We start from the raw sequence: 23161 nt of genomic DNA, 5'->3' as shown, positions 1-23161 counted from the left end.
TCAATGAATCATAGTTTCTATAACCCCAAAATTCCATCTAGTGAGATGTACCAGATTTGCATCAATCCATTTGGAGTTATACCTATCAACTCTCTATAGAACTGAATCTGCCAGAATTTCATGTGTCAGCTAATTTGCATTTTCATTAGAGGATCTTCAGTGCAAATCTCGTGTAAAACAGGAGTAATATGCTAGGATGCTTGGAAATTAGAGTGCAGTCTGGCTAAAGATTGCAGCAGGGGGTTGGGGAGCAGCAGGTGGGTAGGAAAGTGTTCAGATCATTGGGCTGTCAGGAAGTTGCACTCGATGACTCAGTCGCTCTTTTTATCCCACTTTTCAAGAATTCCACTGGACGATCAGGCATAGTCGAAAAAGGGACAAGGGAACTGGAAGGAGGAACTGACCTTCAAACCTTTCTCGAGAAGTGTGAACACAGAAGAGACAGACTGCTGGATCTGCATAGGAGGATACCTCCAAAAAATGTCTCTCGTGCCAGAACTGCAGCTCAGTGCTGCAAGAAGATCAATGACCTAACCAGAGTAGATAAGGTAACACACTGATCACTCCAGATGTATGGCAACTGACAGCTGTGACCCTAAAGTCCACAGCCCTCATTTGGGGCAACATCAGAGAAGCTTATTCTTTGTTGAAGACATAAACAGAGTGTGTAGCAGCTTCATTGGAATCTGCAGCACATCTCAGATAAGCAGCCAGGGGCCAGTCGGTACCTACTCCTCCACAGAAGCACAGACTGGAGCTCTGGTGGCAGTAGGGGACAGAATAGACAGTACCCACGTATTGTGGCCAGGATGTAGGCTGCTAGCTCTCAGGGTTTTAAGGATCTGACCAGCTTACTGATCAGTGGGGACACAGATTCTTTCCACAGAATGTTCAATGAGATGTCACTGGCTGCCCATGTGAAATGTTTGCTGAATCTTGGAATCCCACCTTCTTGACGTTCTTTTTTATCTGACTGTTTAATATCTGTAGAATAGTCACACTTGTTCCCTAATTCAATTTTTAAATGTTTTTGGAATTCCCAACCAGATGTCCCAATCCCAACCTTTCACTTGGTTCTGTACCTGCCACTGGATCTTTGCTAATGACCCAACCCTGACCCTTCACTGGCTCATCACCTCACCATTTCACTCCCCAAACATCTCCATCTCGACTATTGGAATCCCCACTCGTAACCTGACCTTTACTGTCTGCTAATCATACCTCACCTGACTTTAATAGGACAGCACCTTGGATTTCCTTTTGTTTGCACTATCTGGGGCCAACAGAGACATCACTGCCAGCCAACAGAGATGTCAAGGGAGTGGACAGAAACAAACATCAACCAAAGGGGCGATTTTAACTTGCTCTTCTGAGCAGGGGAACAAAAGAACATAAGAAATAAGAGCAGGAGTAGGCCATACGGCCCCTCAAGCCTGCCCCGTCATTCACAGAATCATAGAAAAGTTACAGCACGGAAGGAGGCCATTCGGCCCATCGAGTCCGCGCCAGCTCTATGCAAGAGCAATCCAGCTAGTCTCAGTCTCCCGCCCTTTCCCTGTAACGCTGCAAATTTTTTCCTTTCAAGTACTTATCCAGTTCCCTTTTGAAGGCCATGATTGAATCTGCCTCTACCACTCCCTCAGGCAGTGCATTCCAGATCCTAACCAGTCGCTCAATAAGATCATGGCTGATCTTTGGCCTTAACTCCACTTTCCCGCCCGATCCCCATATCCCTTGATTCCCTTGAGTCTAAAAATCTATCTATCTCAGCCTTGAACATATTCAATGACTCTGCATCCACAGGCCTCTGGGGTAGAGAATTACAAAGATTCACAACCCTCTGAGTGAAGAAATTCCTCCTCATCTCAGTCTTAAATGGCCGACCCCTTATCCTGAGACTATTCGCCCTTGTTCCAGACTCGCCGGTCAGGGGAAACAACCTCTCAGTAACTACCCTGTCAAGCCCCCTCAGAATCTTATATGTTTCAATGAGATCACCTCTCATTCTTCTAAACTCCAGACAGTATAGGCCCATTCTACTTAAACTCTCCTCACAGGACAACCCTCTCATCCCAGGAATCAAACTAGTGAATCTTCATTGCACCTCCTCCAAGGCCAGTATATCCTTCCTTAAATAAGGAGACCAAAACTGTACACAGTACTCCAGGTGTGAACATAAGAAATAGGAGCAAAAGTAGGCCATACGGCCCCTCGAGCCCCATTCAATCAGATCATGGCTGAAGGTCCACCTCAACTCCACTTTCTCGCCCGATCCCCTTATGGGGTCTCACCAAAGCCCTACACAACTGTAGCAAAACTTCCTTGCTCTTGTACTCCAAACCCCTTGCAATAAAGGACAACATGCCATTTGCCTTTCTAATTGCTTGCTGTATCTGCATGTTAACTTTTTGTGTTTCTTGTACGAGGACACCCAGATCTCTCTCGTTTCTTGTACGAGGACACCCAGATTGAACACCAATATTTAATAGTTTCTCACCATTTAAAAAATATTCTGTTTTTCTATTCTTCCTACAAAAGTGAATAACCTCACATTTCCCCACATTATACTCCATCTGCCACCTTCTTGCCCACTCACTTAACCTGTCTATATCCCTTTGCAGACTCTTTTTGTCCTCCTCTCAGCTTACTTTCCCACCTACCTTTGTATCGTCACCAAACTTGGATACATTACACTCAGTCCCTTCATCTAAGTCATTAATATAGATTGTAAATAGCTGAGGCCCCAGCACTGATCCTTGCGGCACCCCACTAGTTACAGCCTGCCAACCTGCAAATGACCCGTTTATCCCTACTCTCTGTTTTCTGTCTATTAACCAATCCTCTATCCATGTTAATATATTACCCCCAACCCCATGAGCCCTTGTCTTGTGTAGCAATCTTTTATGTGGCACCTTATCAAATGCCTTTTGGAAATCCAAATATACATCCACTGGTTCCCCTTTATCTACCCTGTTAGTTACGTCCTCAAAGACCTCTAATAAATTTGTTAAACACGATTTCCCTTTCATAAAACCATGTTGATTCTGCCTAATCATATTATGATTTTCTAAGTGCCCTGTTACAACTTCCTTAATAATGGATTCCAGCATTTTCCCGACAACTGATGTCAGGCTAACTGGCCTGGAGTTCCCGGTTTTCTCCTTCCCTCCTTTCTTGAATAGCGGTGTTACATTTGCTACCTTCCAATCCGCTGGGACTGTTCTAGAATATAGAGAATTTTGGAATCTTGTTTTTTTGTTATTTTGGAGAAGGGCATTCGGCGGATACCTGGTCCTTCTTTAAATATACAGATCAGGCTGTAATGACGTCATCGGGGCTCTATTGCCATTTTAACCATGGGCCTGAAGGAAGCGGAAGTGGGGAAGCGGTTGTGGCTTTCCAGCCAGGACAACCTAGCGGGAAGAGGAGTTGAGGCCAGAAGGCCCATAAAGGCAAGTCCTTTTGCTTTTTTTTTTACTTTTTTTGTGGGGCCTGCAGATGAGGTCCCAGGAGTTATAATCTCCTGGGCCTCAGGCTGCCGAGGTCAGGACGGTTTGCCGCCTGCCACGGTCCTCACCCGCACGATTCCTGCCCCAAGTTAAATTCGGGGCTGACGTGTCGTCATGTTATTTTGATAATGTCTGTATTTCCTGGAGTAACTTTGCACATCTGTTTACATGGTGTTGGCTCCATATTCACTATGGAGTGTAGCTACCCTGTCCCTTTAAAGGCTGGGAACTGTGAGTGAATGCAGAAAACAACCAACCATTCAACAAGATGAACTGAAACTTCTTGGCACCTGTTCTCTGGAGCCACAGGCATGTATGCCATCCACATTCATTTAACAACTTGCCATCAATTATTTGCAAGTCCTATTTTAAGCCACAACAATTCTGGGACTGAACCATTGCAGAGTCCTAATTCAGATGTGACTGATTTTAATAATAAATAAGTGGAAAGATAGTTGTTCGTTGTGTACAGCATTTGTTTAAATGACATTTCTATTCTTCCTCTGGAAATAGAATCACAATCTGCAGACTAATGACTTATTACTACAGAGTAATAAAAATGCTTCACTACTCCTAGTTGTAACTGGAAACTTTAACATTTAATTTTAAATGCACATTACATGAAATTAAGCTATTATACTGTCACATGGATGAATGGAATTAACTAATATAAGTATAGTTTTCTGGTTGACAATAGGATTAAGTTGATTGATTAGGAAAAAAAGTCCACTTGTTTTCCTTGCTTTTATTTCTATTCTGACAAAAGTCAGACAGAATTGTGGAGGAAAATCTTTTAACAAGAAAAAAAATGTTCACAATTATATCAATCACATTGGATTAGATGCAAATATTATTCATTCTAGAGATAATTGCACAGCATAGCACTTCCAGCAAGGAGCCATGCTTGGAGGCGGCGTGGGATGGAGATAGGACTACATCAATGTAGCCCTGATTCTCTGACACATGATCCCTGCGAGCATGGCTCCCCTCTACAACCACGACATCCAGGATTACATCCTTTCTTTCCCATTTCTTGTTCTTCCAACTCCACTTAAGCCCCCTGTCTCTGTGCACTATTCCATAGCTGGCATCATGGGCAGATGACTTACTCCTAGGTCCCTGACCATGCTGCTCTGTAACCAGCCAGCAAGAGTTGTGTCAGGACATCTCAGTCAAACTTTCAATTAGGGTGGAGACCCTGTTTCCTACGTTACAACAGTGACTACACTTCAGAAGTCCTTAATAGGCTGTGACGCGCTTTGGGACATCCTAAGATTGTGATTGGTTTATATAAATGTAAGTCTTCCTTTATTTTTTTTTTTAACAGAGACAATGGGGTAAATTTTAACTTCCAACAAGAATGGTAGCGGGGCTGGCTGGCTGTTGACAGTGAAAAGAGCTACACATCAGGGAGGGAGGGTGGGAAGGAGAGAGAGAGATCATCAGGCTTAGAAAAAAACAGAGGTGGGGGGAAGGTGGGGGGACGTGGACGACATCAGGGGCTCAGCCACCATTGTGGATCGGGGGTGGGTCAGCCAGCATCGGGGATCGGGGGGGTTAGCAAGCATCGGGGGGGCTCAGCCACCATCATGGATCGGGGGGCTCAGCAAGCATCAGAGATCAGGTCCAGCATTGGGATGGGGGGAGTCAGCCGATCGCGGGGGTCTTATTGGCCGGGTGAACTTGATGGGCCTGGATGAAGCACTCCTGCTCCTCCGGGCCCATAAGCAGTGCAATAAAGGCACTCACCTCATGGGTCCGGCCTTTCCCACCTGCTTTCACCTGACGTGAATCAGAGGCGATTGGGAAACCCAAACAGGTACAGTTAAATTCATTTTAGTTGTGCAATACACAAAATATTAAGTACCTCAAGTATCTTTTAAGTATCGGCCCGCCGGCTTTAAGTGGCAGAGTTCCTGGTGTCTGCTCTCCACAGGCAGAAAAATGTGCCTGGGTCTAACACAGAAGTGGACGTGTTGGAGCAGGGATGCAGTCCCGCTCCGAAAACTTAGCATTTTCACTGCCCACCTGCCCCCAACCCACCCGTTCTTGGGGGTTAAAATTTACCTCACTGTATATTATGTTTGCCTGTGTGTCCTACAACTTAAAACTACTAATAATGTAGCAATAGTAAAGCACAAACATTGAACAAATAAATCTTTAATTATAAAAGCAGTTTAATTGCTTCTGTATTAGGTCTTTCCTTATTTTTAGCACGTACAAAATTCTTGCTTTAGATATAGGACAGGTTTTATAAATATTCTATAGGAGTATTCTAGGCAGGCTCATTTGTGATAATTGAATCAGTTTTAGGCAGTTTTGTTATTCAATAATCATGCATCTTGATAACATTCTGCATGAAGCAAACACTGCAGCACCCAGATGATGAAAATTTGCTCGATTTTTGGGTGCCTATCATCGTTCCTTTTCCCATTATGGTACATTAAAGTATAGGTAGTCCTGCTACAGTTGATGGCTATCTACATTTTGACAATCTGTTGTCTCAATAATTTGGCACCTCCTAAAGCTATGCATAGTGGTTGAAATATTTGTGAATGATCGGTCTATATAAGAGTACAGATATACCAGAAAGCTAGCAAATCAAAATTTTTGAAAAGGGCAAAATTAATTTTGCACTTAGCAAAGTGGATTTTACAAAGCCTATTATTCTACAGCTCTTTTCTTGCTTTGTAATGTCATGTAGAGAATTTTATTTGGATTGAGATGTACACCTCCATGTGTCAGCCAATTAAAAAAAAACTATTTCTCCAGTTACTGTGAACTTTACTATAAAGCTGGTATTTTTAAGTTTAAATTAGAAAATGTAGTTGTGAAAGATTCACAAGTAAATCACCACACCGGCACCAATTGGAGACCCTCTCACTTCATGTGACACCGAAAGTGTATTATAACAAATACACTATTTTGGAGAATAACTTTGTGATAAGTTGTTCCATCCCTCCTCCCCCTCTCCCTCCCATGTCTCACACAAATTTTCAGCAGCTGTTTTTATGCTCTTAATATAGGAGCTACAGATTTTGAAATTGAAACTGCCATCTTTTCTCAATTTAAAATTGAGGTTTTAAATGGAAATATGCATTTTATCACTATTCCTATATTTATATCTTGGCACTTATTACAAAACTTAAACACATCTTCACTAAATTAGGAGCCACCAGAGCTAATATGAATGGAAAATTTGCTGCAAAGGTACATGAATGGCACATAGCATTGAAGATCAACACGCTTAATATCCAGTCTTTTCTGGAATAAATAATTGTCATGTTTCAGGTGTGTCATGTGATCTGAGTTATTCAGTCACCTCATGAGTTCTAGTGGAACACAATGATAGTGAGTTCACACTCGATTTATATGCTGTGTGGACCTGACTACGTATAATATGTGAAATTAGCATTATGTCAACCATGAGTTATATAAATAACATGTTTTTTGCAGGACAGAGTTCTGGCGAGGCAGGACCTCTGCCTTCCCCTCTGAATCCGTCCAACCTCGACCCATTTCCCTGGGTCAGGGTTCATCCCATATGCAGGGCAGGCTCCCAGCGGGATTCCCACTGCAAAGTGGGAAGCCGCCAATGCTAAGAGGGAAATGTCAATGGTTCTGCAGCAGGGTTACTGCTATAGCACCATTGGAGCTGCTGAGAGATCTTAAAGGGGCAGAAGATTGGAATCGCAGTCCCACTTAAAGCCTTGGTTGAGACCAGGGCCTTCAGCATGTAGATGTCTGTGGCCACAGTGGAGAAAAAGGGGGCTCCTATGAGAATCCCTACGTGGTCAGTTTTCAGTAAAATATTAAGATGCCTACGTGGCAAAGAAGCAGAATGCAAAATGGTTAGAAAGGGTTAATTAGTTAGTAACTGAGATTGGTACAGGTGGCCTGGCCTCCTGCTGGGCCATATGTTTGCGTAGTCAGCAGGTTTGCATGGTCTTATCAATGTAGAGTCTTTGATGTGATTCAAGGACTGGTCTGAATGTCTCCATGTTTATGGCAGATCAATATAGGTAACGAGCTTAGCCAAAGTTGAAAGATATTCCAGGTTGGGAGATAAGGAACAGAAGGAACAGGGAAGAACATTCCAAGTTGGAAGGTGAGGAAGTATCCCCTTTGATGTCTAACAGCAACATGGTCAGCACATGATTATCTATGATTGGCCGGAAATAATGTAACCTCGCATGGCAACCTGTGCCCGGCTTATGATTGGTGTTGACTCTTGTGTTAATGATGTTCCAACCCCTATCGATCTGTATAAAGGTATGAGTTTTTGTCTTTGTCTTTCTCTCCTTATTCTGTTAGAATCGTTCGGATTCTCTCAGGAATCTGAATTGAAGCTACAGACTAAGACCTGCTATTAAAGTTGTGTTGAACTTTAAAATGTATTCGACTTCAGTTTTTACTGAACCAGACTGAGGGGGAAGAATCCGGATTGTCATTTGGTGGCCCATACGGGGATCTTAACGGTCGTTCACCAAGAGTTCGCGGAGTAAGAGGCGGATTGTCTCAGACACGGAGGAAGGAAATGGCGCCCCGATGTAAGTAGTCTTAATTTACTACGTCGGTTTTCCTCCAATCCGTCAGTCTGACGACGAATCGTCCAATCGCTAACACTCGTGTGACGTCCTTACAAGATTCAGGTCAGTCTGGCGAATACACAGAAATAGCAGGAAGAGGTCAGTGGTCGAATATCACTGAGGGAATAACTTGTAAGCGGTAGGTCAGTGGTTAATATCACTGAGGGTAGTCAGAGTTTAAGTTCCTGGTGATTGGATATAAACAGGAACTAGTGATCAAAATATCACTGACTAAAAACTTAGATGCCGCCAAAAAGGCTCAGGAATTAATTTGGAAAAATAACAGAGGTACCACAGTCAAAGAACTAATTGCTTTATGGAGACAGTACTGTCAAAAAAAAAATATGGATAGAATTAAGTGACTAGACAAATGTTTAAAAGACAGAGACCCGAAAAAGAAAGGTTCTGTTGTTTAAGTGTACTGTCCCTTTAAAAAGCCTGTCTTGATCAGTGTTTTTTTTGTCGGTGTTGTGGGCCACGCCCCCTTCTTACTGTGTCTTGTGTGTTTTCTTCCTTTGTGTAATGTATCTGTCTTGTCGTGTGTTTAATTCTGATACTGCTGAATTAAAATTGGAGTTATTGAGGTTAAGTGACCTATTAAATTCTGGTTCTTATAAAGTGTGGGCATGTTAAATTCCAGACATGGGATCTTCAAAAAAATTGGCATTTTGAATGTTTATTTTGTGATTGGCTGTGGTTTAAAAAGAGGTTATAAATTAACGGGATACATTAAAAAAACTATCTGGTATCACTGTGATAGGAAAAGTCGGAAAGCTGGAACAGCTCGGAGCGTTGATTATAATCACATCCACTAAAAGTATGTGAAAAAATAGTGTGCAAAAATATAGTATAAAGCAATCCACAAATGTGAGAAGTAAAAAATCAGTCAAACCTGTGTGAAGAGAAATTTTGAAGGTGGAAACTTAATGTCAAAGGGAGAAGGATCAAGTTACTCCTACCACAAGAGCAAGTTAATATTAACCCCTTCCATCCCAAGAAGCCAGACTGTCATGCCAAGAGCAGTTCAAACAGATAGAAATGACCCAGTCGTTGAGAACTGTCTGAGGCTTGCCCAGAACACAGGTGAACATGAGGTGATAATTGGTATAGGTTATATTAGTAAAATTGTCCCAATCACTCAGAAATGCCAAAGGCTACAATTGACTGAGATATAAGTTTTCACGCTACAGTGAAGAATTGATAAGAAAGGAATGTAAAACAAATCATATGAAAAGGAAGCATAGGTTAGACAATTGGAAGTCCATTACTTGAGCTATGTACTGACACAGGGTACTAAATGCCTATCAGTTTTACCCTGCCACAGTATGATAAGGAAGTTTTGACAAGTTCTGGGGCTATTCAATTTTATTTGAAATTAATAGTAGAATACAAGATCTGACCAAAGAGGGGAGACCTTCCCTGACAAATTATATAACTCGCATTGAGAATGCTAAGAAAACTCAACAATTAGATCAACACTTCCTAACTCAAGTGTTAAAACAAAGAGCGACATGGAATGGAGGTGGACATCGTAAAAAGAGATAGGCAAATATGGAGACGTAAAGATCTGTGATAAGTGATATAGCAACTGCCTTTGCCTCAGTTGTTAACACCATTGATTTGACAACATCAGATCAAAAGGTCAGAGATTTAGGGTCTCGCATTAAAGATATATTAAAAAATAAATGAAAATACAGATAAGGAATTGTCTGAGGATCAAATGCTGACCATATATTTGCAAAGGATAGCTACAGTGCTAGAAACACATGCCCAAACCATTAATAAATTAATAAAAGAGGAATATAACGTATCTTAGCAGGCGGCTGCTAATGATATCTGCTTAATGTGGTTACATCTTGAAAACACAGAGATTAGGACGTGGAGTTAGAAATTCCAGTCTGCAGCCCTGCGTACATCTGTATGTGGGAGAGACGGTGTTTATTTCAGACAGGCTGCGTGCTTCAGAGAGAGAGAGACTAGGCAATTTCTTTCTCCTGTTTTGTTTTCTGAATTTGTTTCGGGTAAAGGGATTATTCCTTTGGATAAATAAATAATAAATGAAGATTTGCCAAATTAATCACTTGGGCTCTCAAAAAGAGCCGCAATGGATTTTCTGTGTTTCTTTTAAAACAGGTGACCCTGGTTTTTTTTTGGACCACGTGAGTGTTGATGGTGCAGGATTACCAAGAGTAGTTACAAAGTTACGGTGCAACTTTTGCTGGAGAAATTTGGTGCAGGAAACGATCCAGTGGTGTTAAAGATTTAAGACTTTAGCTGCAGACATCAGCGGATACCAAATGTCACAGCGTGGTGATATCAACCTGATTCTCTTCTTTTGAAAACATTTTGATTTGTTTTGTTTTAACCTATTTATTGTCTTCCGAGACAGAATGCTCGAGGTGGGGAGATATGGGAATTTCTCTAAAGTCATTGAATTGGGCATGATAAAAAAATCAATCTGGCATAAATATACAATCTAGTGGAAGTCAGGAAAGTGTAGTTGAGAATAGTAAATTGATAGCTTTCTCATGGAGATATCTGTGTCCTTGCCTATAATGAATAATGAGAAAACTACACTCAATAGCCTGGCCACTACCCTGACATCGGGACCATGCAGGGGGAGATAAGCACTCTAGACACCCCTGATCTTTTTGATAAGATAACCTGAAAACCTAAGAATGGCTACAGTGGACATAAAAGATACAAATGTATGTTGCCATCATCTGAAACGGAGATCAGGATGAAGAACATGATTACAAAGGCCTATGGCCTGGTGAGCTATTGCAACCACTCTTTAAACAAACCAGTTGCTTTTACAGGACTGAATCCTACAGGACATATGATGTGTGCCATGGAAAATGTTCGGAAATACCATGAGGAAGAAGAGACTGGCCAGCAGAAAGTTAATATCCAAGAACACTAAGCTCATTCCTATGAGATGCTGCTAGTATGCGGAGATACATGAAGAAGATACATTGAAGAATGAGTCTCAGACAGGCTCAGTTACTTGACAACAGCACAACAGGAAAATGGTTAATGTGGTCCAGGCGAGTGAGAAATCCTTTTAAACAAGGCACTGACACATGGTCCATAGAGAAACCAACTAATTAATGAAACAGTCAGGAAACACTGGTATCAATCAAAAGGACTGAAATTAAAGAGGGACACAGTAATTTGGATTTCCAAAATTCAGGGTTAGGTTCCCATCAGTTAACAATAAAATTAGGAGAAACAATATTTAGAAGATATCCGCACGATGGATACAAAATTACAAGATTATGAGGGGCCCAGATAAAGTAGACAGGAAGTACCTGTTTCCCCTAGCAGAGGGTTCAAGAACTAGAGGACGTAGATTTAAGCTGATTGGCTGGAACAAAATTAAAGGGATGTGTTACTAGACATGCTGTCACTGTGTGTCCACATAGTGTTGGACACAGCCTAGAAGCACAGTGTGGGTTTAATAATACCGGTACCAATCCGGATATTAACTGTACCATGGAGGCCCTCGAGGCGGATCTAAAACCCACTTAAGTGGCATATGCCGGAGAGGGCGAATATTGTGTTACAACTAATTTGAAAACGTTTAAATATGCCAATCTAACTTGTGATATTTTAAGTCCAGAATTCTACTCCATTTCTGAAGTCCTGGTTCGGATTGGACCCGAGGAACTGGTAGAGATACACCGGCATAACCTCACCACCGTACAAGTTTCTGAGAATGTCAGAAAGGACTTAAAAGCATATCAGGACACATTTGGGTATCTGACACCCCTGTTGCCTAAATACTTGAAAGCATTGCGAATGGAGATACGCCTCTCCCAGAAGGTTTATTATAGCCTACAACAGGACAATAACAACATTAAGCATGACACTGACCAAATTAAAGTCACCACCTGGTGAAATGACCTCTGGAATTTGGGACTGAATATACAGATCCATCTTTGGATTAGATTAATTTCATATGTATTAGTCGTAGTGCAGTTTGTTGTAATGTGCTTCTTGATTTTCATTGCATGTAATAAATGTAAGCAGAGGATGAAGGGTTTGGCAAAGATAGTAAAACAGAGCCTGGGTGAGAATGTCCCCATTGTCTCTGTGGTTTCAACTAAGAACACATCTTAATGGTACCGGGAGTAGCACCCGCTGGGGTAAGGTGCATGTAAAAGGGAAGACAATTGTAGTTTGATAGGATTATCAGCTGCTCTGCCTCTCTTCCACCCGGACTGGTGGCCAACACGAAGGGAATCTGGTTAAGTTGAGGTACAGCATCTAACGGGATATTGTAGGGAGAATTTGGATTAAGGGATATAATGGGGAGGGCACCAATTCACAGGTGTAAAATGGTCTGAAAGGTACCATTCAGTCTCGTTAGGCTGGAAACAAAATATAAAGCACCATGAGATATTTGACTATGTTAGCCTTTTCAAACTAACATGAATAGGTTTAGCTGACCAAGGACATTCGCAGCTTACTTGAGAGATGTTTAGAAGGAGTCTGTTCCTGAGAACAGATAAGAGTACAAAGGCGTATTGATGAAACATGTCTGTGTTCTATTGGGACTTCTCTAGTTCAAGGGCTAGTCATATTCATTGTTATAATTCTTATAGTTTATTGCTTACTTAAATGTTGCTGCGCTGCAGAACCTGCAGAACCAGTGAGCACCGTAATAATTGGTTATCATGAAATGATAAAAGGGGGGAATGAGAATCCCTACGTGGTCAGTTTTCAGTAAAATATTAAGATGCCTATGTGGCAAAGAAGCAGAATGCAAAATGGTTAGAAAGGGTTAATTAGTTAGTAACTGAGATTGGTACAGGTGGCCTGGCCTCCTGCTGGGCCATATGTTTGCGTAGTCAGCAGGTTTGCATGGTCTTATCAATGTAGAGTCTTTGATGTGATTCAAGGACTGGTCTGAATGTCTCCATGTTTATGGCAGATCAATATAGGTAACGAGCTTAGCCAAAGTTGAAAGATATTCCAGGTTGGGAGATAAGGAACAGAAGGAACAGGGAAGAACATTCCAAGTTGGAAGGTGAGGAAGTATCCCCTTTGATGTCTAACAGCAACATGGTCAGCACATGATTATCTATGATTGGCCGGAAATAATGTAACCTCGCATGGCAACCTGTGCCCGGCTTATGATTGGTGTTGACTCTTGTGTTAATGATGTTCCAACCCCTATCGATCTGTATAAAGGTATGAGTTTTTGTCTTTGTCTTTCTCTCCTTATTCTGTTAGAATCGTTCGGATTCTCTCAGGAATCTGAATTGAAGCTACAGACTAAGACCTGCTATTAAAGTTGTGTTGAACTTTAAAATGTATTCGACTTCAGTTTTTACTGAACCAGACTGAGGGGGAAGAATCCGGATCGTCACCTACAGGTCCTTTCCCTCCACTAATGAGGAGGTGGGGACCGCAAGACAGCACCAGGGAGTGGTGGCAGGTGAGGCAGACATGAGGTAAAGCCACTGGGGATCTGGGCCTCGCTCCCTCATCACCATATGTATGGGGTGGCCAGTGGCAGTTCCGGTGGGAGCAGGGAGAGTCGGGACAATGAGTCAGCGGTAAGCCTCACTGCCTGAATTTTCCCTCATTCGCTGCCCTGATCCCAGGCAGGAGGTGGAATCCTGTAACCAGGGCTGCACAATTGTGCCTTAGGCTGAGCCCCTTGTTGCCTCCAATTTAAAATCCTCATTGTTGTGTTTAAATCCCTGCATGGCCTCACCCTTCCCCAGCTCTGTAACTTCCTTCAGCCCTACAGTCATCCCTCCCCCAGACCTTTTCTAAAAAACCACCTCTGATCAAACTTCTCGTCACTCCTCCTAATATCTTCTTTGACTCAGTTTCCATTTTTGTCTGATTGCAAATCTGTGAAATGCTTTAGGGTGTTAAAGGTGCTATAGAAATGCAAGTTGTTGTAACTGCTGTTGTTGTAACAAGACCTGTCCCTGAACTGGATTTAGTGAATTTGAATAGATAAGTAACTTATATTCTCTGCTTCAACTAATCATTAGAAATGGATCATTATTTTAAATCAGTTATAATTATAAGCACAAACTGTTTTCTGTTAATTAAAGTCATTTCCTGGGCAATATGTCATTTTTTCATGAACTGTTTTATGTTTCCTCTGAAATGCAGTTTTTCATCCAAAACAGTTTTCTATATAAAGCATGCTCCAGCCTGCAGTGTTTTGCTATTAAATGCACCACAGGTCCTTTGGGTTTTCCTGTGCATTGCTATAATAAGCTGTGGAACAATGTGAGGTTTCGGGATCAAGGGCAAAGCTAGGTTGTTTTCTGAGGCTTCCAATGCTATTATAATATTTCTGTACAGTCTGATGCATAAGCTGCACTTTCATATGTTTCAATTTCTCACTAGTCAATCCCACATGCATTGCACAGGGAGAGTCAAGACCAAGGGCACTTTTAGGACAGAGGTTGGGGGAGGAGAAGAGAGGGAGATGAGAGGAGGCGAGCTGGAGATGAGAAGAGGGGAAGAGAGTGGAGAAGAGGAGTCAGAGGAGGAGAGCGGTGAGTGGAGGAAAAGAGTGAAAGGAGGAGTGAGGGGAAGACAGGGAATAGGAGAGAAGAGGTGAGCAGAGGAGCAGGGATAGAGGGTGAGAGGAGTGGACGAGAGGATGGGAGGAGAGAGGGGGAGGAGAAGAGGGGGATGAGCAGTGAGGCAGGAAGAGGAGAGCAGAGAGAGGAACTGGAGGAGAGGCGTGAAGATAACAGGGAGTGGGGGGGAGAGGATGGTACTGGGTGAAAGGAAGGGAAGAACAGGGAAGAGGAGGGGGAGGAATGGGGGAACAGAGAGAAGAGCAACAGAAGAGAAAAACTGTTGGGCATTGAGGGTAGGGAGCCCCATAAAAGGGTGGTTCAGGATGTCTGTAAAGAGGTGGCAGAGGCAGCCATTGCTACCTCCAACATGCGAAGAAGTGCCAGAAGAGTTTCAATGACCTCACAAAGGTAGCTAAGCTAATTTTAGGTACTCTTGCCAACACGCATCCTCTACCACTCGGAAAGCCTTCACTCACCTCCTTACCTCTCATACTCATTCTCTTTAGCCCCTGGGTGTCAAGGAAACTCACTTCTGCTAAGGGCAATCTCTGCAAGCACTCAAACACCTTATTTTCTCAAAACTACCCTGCCAACTTGCATTGTCCGCCACAAGGACTACTGCTAGTCTTCACGGACACTTCATTTAAAGGGCCAAAGCACCTCCACATCTCATCATCATCGGATGCATGCATCGTATGAAGAAAGGAAAGTGTCCGTGCCACTAACAGGTCCTTAACGTTGTCTTCTTCCCCTTTTCCCTCCAAACAAAAAGACAAAGAGATAAAGAAATACAGGAGCAGTAGTGTTGAAAACCCTGAACGCACATGAGAAGGAGCAATGCAAATCGTGGACAGGCAAATAGGAGAGGGTGAGGTGGCAACAACAGGTTGGTAAAAGTTGGCAAATGATTATCATAGGTAGTCTCAGTATTTTACATTTTCTCATTGTATTGCAATGTTCTTACACTCAGCAACTATTTCTCCAAAGGGAAATATCACTGCATGCAACTAAACAACTTTTCTGTGTTTCACATCATATGGGGTGACCTTGCAGGAAAAGGCAAGCCACGATGATGACCACCCAGTCACTTCCACTGGGGAAATAGCTGCCAGATCCATGGCTTCAACTGCTGCCACTTCCTCACCAACTACATCAGCATCTTGGGAAGAAGAGAGAAAGTGCCATTCCTAAAGGGAGGGTGGAGAAATGGCCATTCCCAGTTGAGGAGCCTCGGGACCCAGATCTCAGGGTCCCCACCTTCAAAACAGCGATTATTAAGAAACATTGATCCCATTTGCAGGCAGTGGAGACGGTTTCCACGGTTGAGATGAAGGACAAATGTGGAGCCAACTACCCACATCTGCAATACACTGCAGGAAGTTTCGCATGACCTGTAGAGCACCCTGGAGACTGTGACAGCATGGGAGATTTATGTGACAACAACACATTAGGAACAGCTTCTAAGGACATTGGTGGCTTCCAAGTAACAGCTATCAATAGGTGCCTTGCGAGTCAACCTGAATGCCACATTCACGTAGAGCTTCCAAGCTGGTTGGGTCTATTTGGTCTGTACTGAAACTGACCAGTAGCTCCTCTGAACCTGCGTCCAGCACCAATGGGCTGCAAGGACTGATGTCACTGTCTCTGTGAGGCTCATTGAGCCTGCTACCTTAAGGCCATTTCCGATGCCTATACGAGGGAGCTTCAGACATGGGCCCGACAAACCCCTGGTCACTGCAAGAGAAAGGCTGCCGGAAGCTGGTCCGTCTGGGAGAGTTGCATCCCCGAAACGAAAACCACCTCAGGCCTCTAAGGTTCCAGGGGGACCAGCTCCGCCTCCCACTTCTCAATCTCATCTCACTCAGGCAGCACCTTGTAATAACAAGCGAGATGACTGGCACAAAGGGTAGACACGTTGTTAAGAAGTATTTGTAGATAGGGTGATTGGAATTCTTTGGCACTTTTTGAAGAATATGTTGTGTGAAGTAAACAAGGCTTGTAAACATTGAGTTCTGAATTCATTTCTGCACACGCTTTCAGCTTTATAGGGTTGGGGTGATGTCAGGGGAAATGTAGACTTCCGTCTTAAGAAGGAACTTGGCAGAAGTTTTTGTTGGTAAAGGAGTGACGGTGTGGGCGGGGAACAGGCAGATGTGAAGAGACTACGTTTTGGTCCGTGAACCGTTATTTATTGAAAGCACTAGGCTATCAGCTGTGCCCTCTTTTCTCTGGCAGTCCAGTCCCACGACCTCCTCATCCTGTTAACTCTCCTTATGCGGTGGAGAGGGAGATCCTTCCCTTCCCTCTTCATCATCATTGCCTTCAGCTTCCGGAAGCAGCATGCCATTCTTCATTGTAATATTATGCAGGGCACAACAAGCCACAGTAATTCTTCAGACTGTCACTGGGCTATATTGCAAGGCTCCAGCAGATTTTGGGAGGATTATTCGAGTGCAGTTTTTTTTAATATAGTGGATTCGACACAGTAGCCTCTAAGAACCCATTTAACTCCATTTACAACTCCAAATCCACCTCAAAATGGGCAGTAATTCAGAGGACCATTTGTTATATTGAAATGGCAAATAAATTAATGAGTAACATATTCAGAGGTGAGCCCTATACACTGAAATTCATGGGAAGCTACCTTTATGGCAAGCCATGTTTATTTGTTCAACAATTAAGTTCTAAAATGAAGTTGTGACTTTTTTTTAAATGAGAGATTTCCTTCAAGCATCCCTCTATACAAGACGCTTTGGCATCTCTTTCTCTTTTGAAGACAATGCTTCATGTTTCCACTGGAAGAAAACCTAATGTCTATGCTAATCCTTTCACACTATATTTAAACTGCTAAAATTGTAAATATGGTGCAAATCCCTATTTATAGGCTCCTCCCTATTTCATAACTCTCCTGACTATATTGCTTCCACCAAAATTTAGCCAAGATAGCACTGTATTAACACGTGTCAGCATCAGTGTAACCATAGGAACTAAAGTAACATCGCACATCGTCACAGTCATCGATGGTGCTATTTACAATTACCTACTAGTGTAAGTCCAACTGTTTGGATCAACGGTTGATGTGTTGAGTAGAGGAAACTATTTCCCAGCTAGGTTACAGTGGCTATGCATACCAGATGCCCTGACTTCCTCTGAATGAGTGGCTGCCAAAGGTGAAGCGAAGGGATCGACTGGAGAGAAGTCCAGTGTACGAGGGGTTGAGACTGAATGACTCTGGATAAGTAGCAACAGATATGTGAGAGCGCCTATATGGTTGTTCACTGAAAAATGCTGTTGAAGGAATGCTAAGAATATTTTGGGCAAGTAAAATGTTTTAATGTCATGTGAAGCTGAGGAAATGGCATATTCAATATGAACTTATAGGCATTTTACTGAAATGCTAACTATGAATTAGAAGTGAATTTTATACAAGGGTGCGAGTTGTAATACTGAGATGACAGTAAAGAAAAACTCGAGAGAGAAACATTATATAGCGTTCAGCTTTTGAGAGAGTATTACATGCTCAGTGCTTTACATAAAACTTCATAACATTCCAAACCATTTATTAATAGTAATATAATATATAAATCCTACTTCCTCTTGAATTATACACAAAAGGTAACATTGAACTGTTAACCTTCCAACTAGTAACAGTAGCTGTTACCTCTGTGATAAATGTGTTCGGAAAGTAGTTACTGAATATAACATTTTTGAAATAAATCTTGGGGTAGAATTTTTGTGGGGATTCCCTGATCTCCCACCGTGACTTCAATAGTTTATGCTGTTTCTCCGGGGCTTCTGTCGAAGTTATGGCAGGAGATTGGAAGAACCTCTGCAGAAATTCCAGGTGCTTATTTTTAATACCCAGTTGTTCCGGGACTTTTTCCATGAGTGTATATTACCTGACAGTTCCTTTCGTATTTCTAAGGACCGAGGCTGCGAAGCTCTGGGTCACACCAACTAGACTGATTCCATCGACCTCCACGATTAGATCATTCACTTGGATTCTGAATAAAAGAAAATGAGGAAAGTCAGCATTTTCTGGATATAAATAAGCTTGTTCTATCGCTGCAGTAGCTCATCCAAATCCAGCCCAGTCATAACTGTTGAAGTCTAAAATATATCACAATCAAGCAGCAAAGAACAATTCGAGAGGCTTGTTTAGCTCAAACCTCAACATAAATAAAAACTGACATTGCAAGACAAATAATTATCACAGAATACTCTCCATTCAAAGCCTACTTTGAATGGTTGCCATGCACCTGAGTGGAGTTGGGATTATAGTGCAGCCCCCTTAATTGCATACCTGATATTCCAGAATAATGTGTGCATTTAAGATGAGAGTTTAGATAATAAACGTATCTTTGTATCATAATATCTATTGAGAATAGGAGCTGATAATCTGTCGTAAAATGGACTGCATGTAAAAGATGACAAATTTATACACATGAACAAAATCTGGCTTTATCATTACAGAATGTGGTTACATAGAAAGGAACTAAGCTTTTGGCTTCAAATTCTAACAATATACATTTAAGGGAACAATTCTTAGGTGATTTGGTAGCAGTACAGATTGTTATGACTACTGTACCACAAGTAAACTGAAAGGGACAAGATCAATCCTTTGTTTCATAATGTCTCGCGAAAAGTCATGTAACTAGTGTGACAGATTCACTATTGCATTTGACACTCAACATGATGCAGGATTACCTCAAATCATGTTCCAGCGGTGGTGACATCTGAGGGAGCATTAAAGGGCTAAATACAAAATCTGTAGAGAAAATTCAACAATGATGCAACCACCAACAAAATAATGCTGGGATCCCAGGACTGTGTGTGACCGAGCAATCCCAGCTAACGTCAATCACACACCTCTGACCAATCAGAGCTCAGCAACTAATCTTGATGGCCAAAGAGTTACTCGATGGCAAGCTGCAACTTTCTGTTTCAAGGCTGCAAGTGGTCTGTGAGTGCAATCCTGAACTGTTCAATGGAGTCAGATATAAGCACGGTTCCATTTGAACTCTCATCCCAAGTATGATCATGATCCTTGCACTCAGTACAGTAAACCATAGCAGTAAATATGAAGTATGGGGATCAGCTCTTCTTTGAAAATGCTGGTTGCAAAAGTCCCAATCATCCTGAACAGTGGATCAGTTAGGGGTCAGCCTCAACTAAACTGAGGTTTTTTGAATCCTTGTTTTATTCTTTCTTGTCTAATGTACAAATGCAAGTTTTTCCTTGGAAGGCCAATGGCACAATTGCATTCATATAAACAGGAGGTCCAATGATGGGTATGTATCCACACATACTGGTAGTCCAGTGGGGAGCATGTATAAATACGGATTAAGTGTGCTAGAGTGTCTAAGATGATCCAATTCTAATGGCGATAAAACCACTTCTTCTGCTTGCATGGACTTTGTTGGTAAATCAAATTTTGACAGTTCAAATGCCTTTTCTCTCTTAGGCTATGGATGGTAGAATAGACATACCTCCGTTGCATTCTTTTACTAAGATTGAGAGACAAAGAAAAGAAAAATACTGAATAGGAGCAATCGCAAACCCCCCAACCAGGTAGGCTGCGAGAACAGACTGAGAGAGAGAAGAATAAAGTTCTGAGTTTTGTATCAGTTCCTGAAAGGTTGGGCCAACTGTACAGAGTCTCACACTGGGGAAGGGAGAAGAGGGCAGGAGGCTGGTACTCAGAGCTGGCACAATATTAAAGGGGTCAATGGGGCATGGATGGGATCTTTCCAGAAGAGAGAAAGGGCCCAGAGCCGATTGTCGGGCACCTGATGTGCTACCTGCCACTGATGTTTAAATGATGGAACCTCCCCCTGACTGTGCGTACTCAGTTTTATGAAGACAGTGCCAGGATGAAAACAGCAGCCAGAAGGCGTCTAGTACTGAGGATCCAATGGGCCACTTACTTTTTTAGGCCTTCTTCAATTTGTTGCTTGCTTAAGACCCTCCAATCTGTAGCGCCAGATACAAGGGCTGGCAACAGCTTCTTTGTGAGCCCTTCAGAACTGGTACCTAACTGGCATTCCCAGAGGAAAATGAACTAGGAGGTACCAATTTGCCTTTCCCACTTTGTTTCCATGATACTACAATGCCTGCACCTGTTGTGGGTGCAGACGCTTCACCAGCTTTGCCCAGGGAGAGCCCCAGAAATCCAGGGCAAGGTAAAGCACCCAAGTTTAAATATTTTCTCAGAGACAAGTTGCTAATTGGAGGTCAGGTGTTTTCTCACAGACGAGGGAAAAATTAGATGATATACCCTCCTTAACTGCTCTCGTTCACCTCTTAGAGCCCAGTCAAGCCTACAATAGGCGTGGACACATGCCGCACGCTTAATCTCATGTAAGCTATGGCCTGTGACGTAAGGGGGAGAATAGGAAAAGGAGCCAGTGGTACAGACCAAAGTATAGATTTTACATATTGCACAATATTTGATTAAAACCTAAGCATAACACCGAAAGGGTTAATTATAGTTTTACATACAAGTCTCCTTGAAATGTAACAGTACTTTATTTATTATTTATTAGTATTTTAATTATGTATGTGTAACATTGTGCTAAGTTCAAACAGTGTGAATGTTTCTGTATGACTTCAGGCATGACCCTGGTCATTGCACAATTTAATCAATGGAGTGACTGACTGACTTTCATTGTTACATAACAATGTGTCGTGAGAGAGACAATTCTTACTTCAGAAAAATATATTATTGTTTAATGATTCTTTCAGCACACCTATAAACTGAGCAGAGGAGAATTAAGGATAAATACTGTTAAACAGTAGGGAATAGGGCTAAACAAAAATTAAATATTTAAAATACATAAGGAGATGAAATTCACTGAATATGAAAAATATTCATGAACTGACCTGATTCCATACTTCATGAGCAGTAAAGTCACCAATGGACTATGAACATCAGGTCACAAACAGAAAGACATTAATAAACTTGCAGAATGGATGTGTAATTGGCAAATGAATTTCAATACAGATAAGTGTGAGGTGGTACATCTTAGTAGGAAGAATAAGGAGGCCACATACTCCTTGGAAAATAAGAGTCTAAATGGGGTAGAGGTGCAGAGGGATCTGGGGATACGGATACACAAATCATTACAAGTAGAGACGCAGGTTAATAAGGCCATATAAAAAAGCAAACAAAGTACTGGGGTTCCTTTCTAGAGGGATAAAATTGAAAAGCAGGGAAGTTATGTTAAACTTGTATAGATCATTGGTTACGACACACTTGGAGTATTGTGAACAGTTCTGGTCTTCACATTGTAAGAACATAAAAACATAAGAAATAGGAGCAGGAGTAGGCCATACGGCCACTCGAGCCTGCTCCGCCATGTAATCAGATCATGGCTGATCTTCGGCCTCAACTCCACTTCCCCGCCCTATCCCCACAGCCCTTGATTCCCTTAGAGTCCAAAAATCTATCGATCTCAACCTTGAATATACTCAACGACTGAGCATCCACAGCCCTCTGGATATATAAAAAGGATATGGAGGTACTGGAAAAGGTGCAAAAAAGATTTACTAGGATGATACCAGAACTGAGAGGTTATGCCTATCAGGAAAGATTGAACAGGCTGGGGCTCTTTTCTCTAGGAAAAAGACGAACAGGTGACCTGATAGAGGTCTTTGAGATTAGGAAAGGGTTTGATAGGGTAGACGTAGAGAAGTTGTTTCCACTTGCAGGGTAGACCAGAACTAGGGACCATAAATATAAAAATAAATCCAATAGGGAATTTAGGAGAAATTTCTTTATCCAGAGAGTGGTTAGAAAGTGGAACTCACGGCCACAAGGAGTAGTTCAGGCGACTAGCACAGATGCATTTAAGGGGAAGCTAGATAAACGCATGAGGGAGAAAGGAATAGAAGGATGTGCTGATAGGGTTAGATGAGGAAGGGTGGGAGAAGGTTCGTGTGGAGCATAAACATCGGCATGGAGCTGTTGGGCCAATAGGCCTGTTTCTGTGCTCTACATTTTATGTAATTATTTGCATTCAAGTAAGTTTCAGCGAATAGAAATAATGGCTGCATTGCTATTCTGATCACAAATTATATTTATAATAACTATACTGTATACACAAAAAATAATAGATACCTAGGAGGGATTAAATGGAGATAATAGAGAACATTGGTCTTGATCATGGTGACAAAATATTAACACAACAGCTCTTGCCCATTTTATTTCTCAGTACTAAGCTACAGCTAGAATGACATGGGAACTGCTTAGTCTAATCCGTGAGGACTGAGTGGAGTCAACTTTGATGGCTGTTTGCACTGGGTGGCCGACAGGCGGAGTCTCCGTCCACTCTACCCGCCCCATGACATCGGCCAGGAGGCCTGACTGATTTCTGTGGTTGTGCCGCATTTAAATTAGAGTGGCGAGCAGCTGCCCATAAGTCACACTACTTATGGGCAGCTCGTTTGGGAGGGCGGAAATTCCGGAAAGCCTGTCACTTCTTAAAGCGAGACTGCACCTCTT

General features: G+C 42.2%; 1 protein-coding gene across 3 annotated transcripts in view; it reads right to left on the bottom strand.

Moving 5' to 3' along the window:
• Nucleotides 1-23161, bottom strand: part of LOC137299956 (neurabin-2-like) — a 199498-nt gene that overhangs the window by 58881 nt on the left and 117456 nt on the right. For all 3 annotated transcript variants that reach the window (XM_067968986.1, XM_067968985.1, XM_067968984.1), the window contains one exon: nucleotides 18558-18662. In XM_067968986.1, coding sequence (XP_067825087.1) covers nucleotides 18558-18662 — 105 coding nt within the window. The remainder of the gene's footprint in view (nucleotides 1-18557; nucleotides 18663-23161) is intronic.

Source organism: Heptranchias perlo, chromosome 30, assembly GCF_035084215.1.
Source record: "Heptranchias perlo isolate sHepPer1 chromosome 30, sHepPer1.hap1, whole genome shotgun sequence".
In the NCBI taxonomy this organism is placed as follows: Eukaryota; Metazoa; Chordata; class Chondrichthyes; order Hexanchiformes; family Hexanchidae; genus Heptranchias; species Heptranchias perlo.
This window is presented reverse-complemented; position numbering and strand designations above follow the sequence as displayed.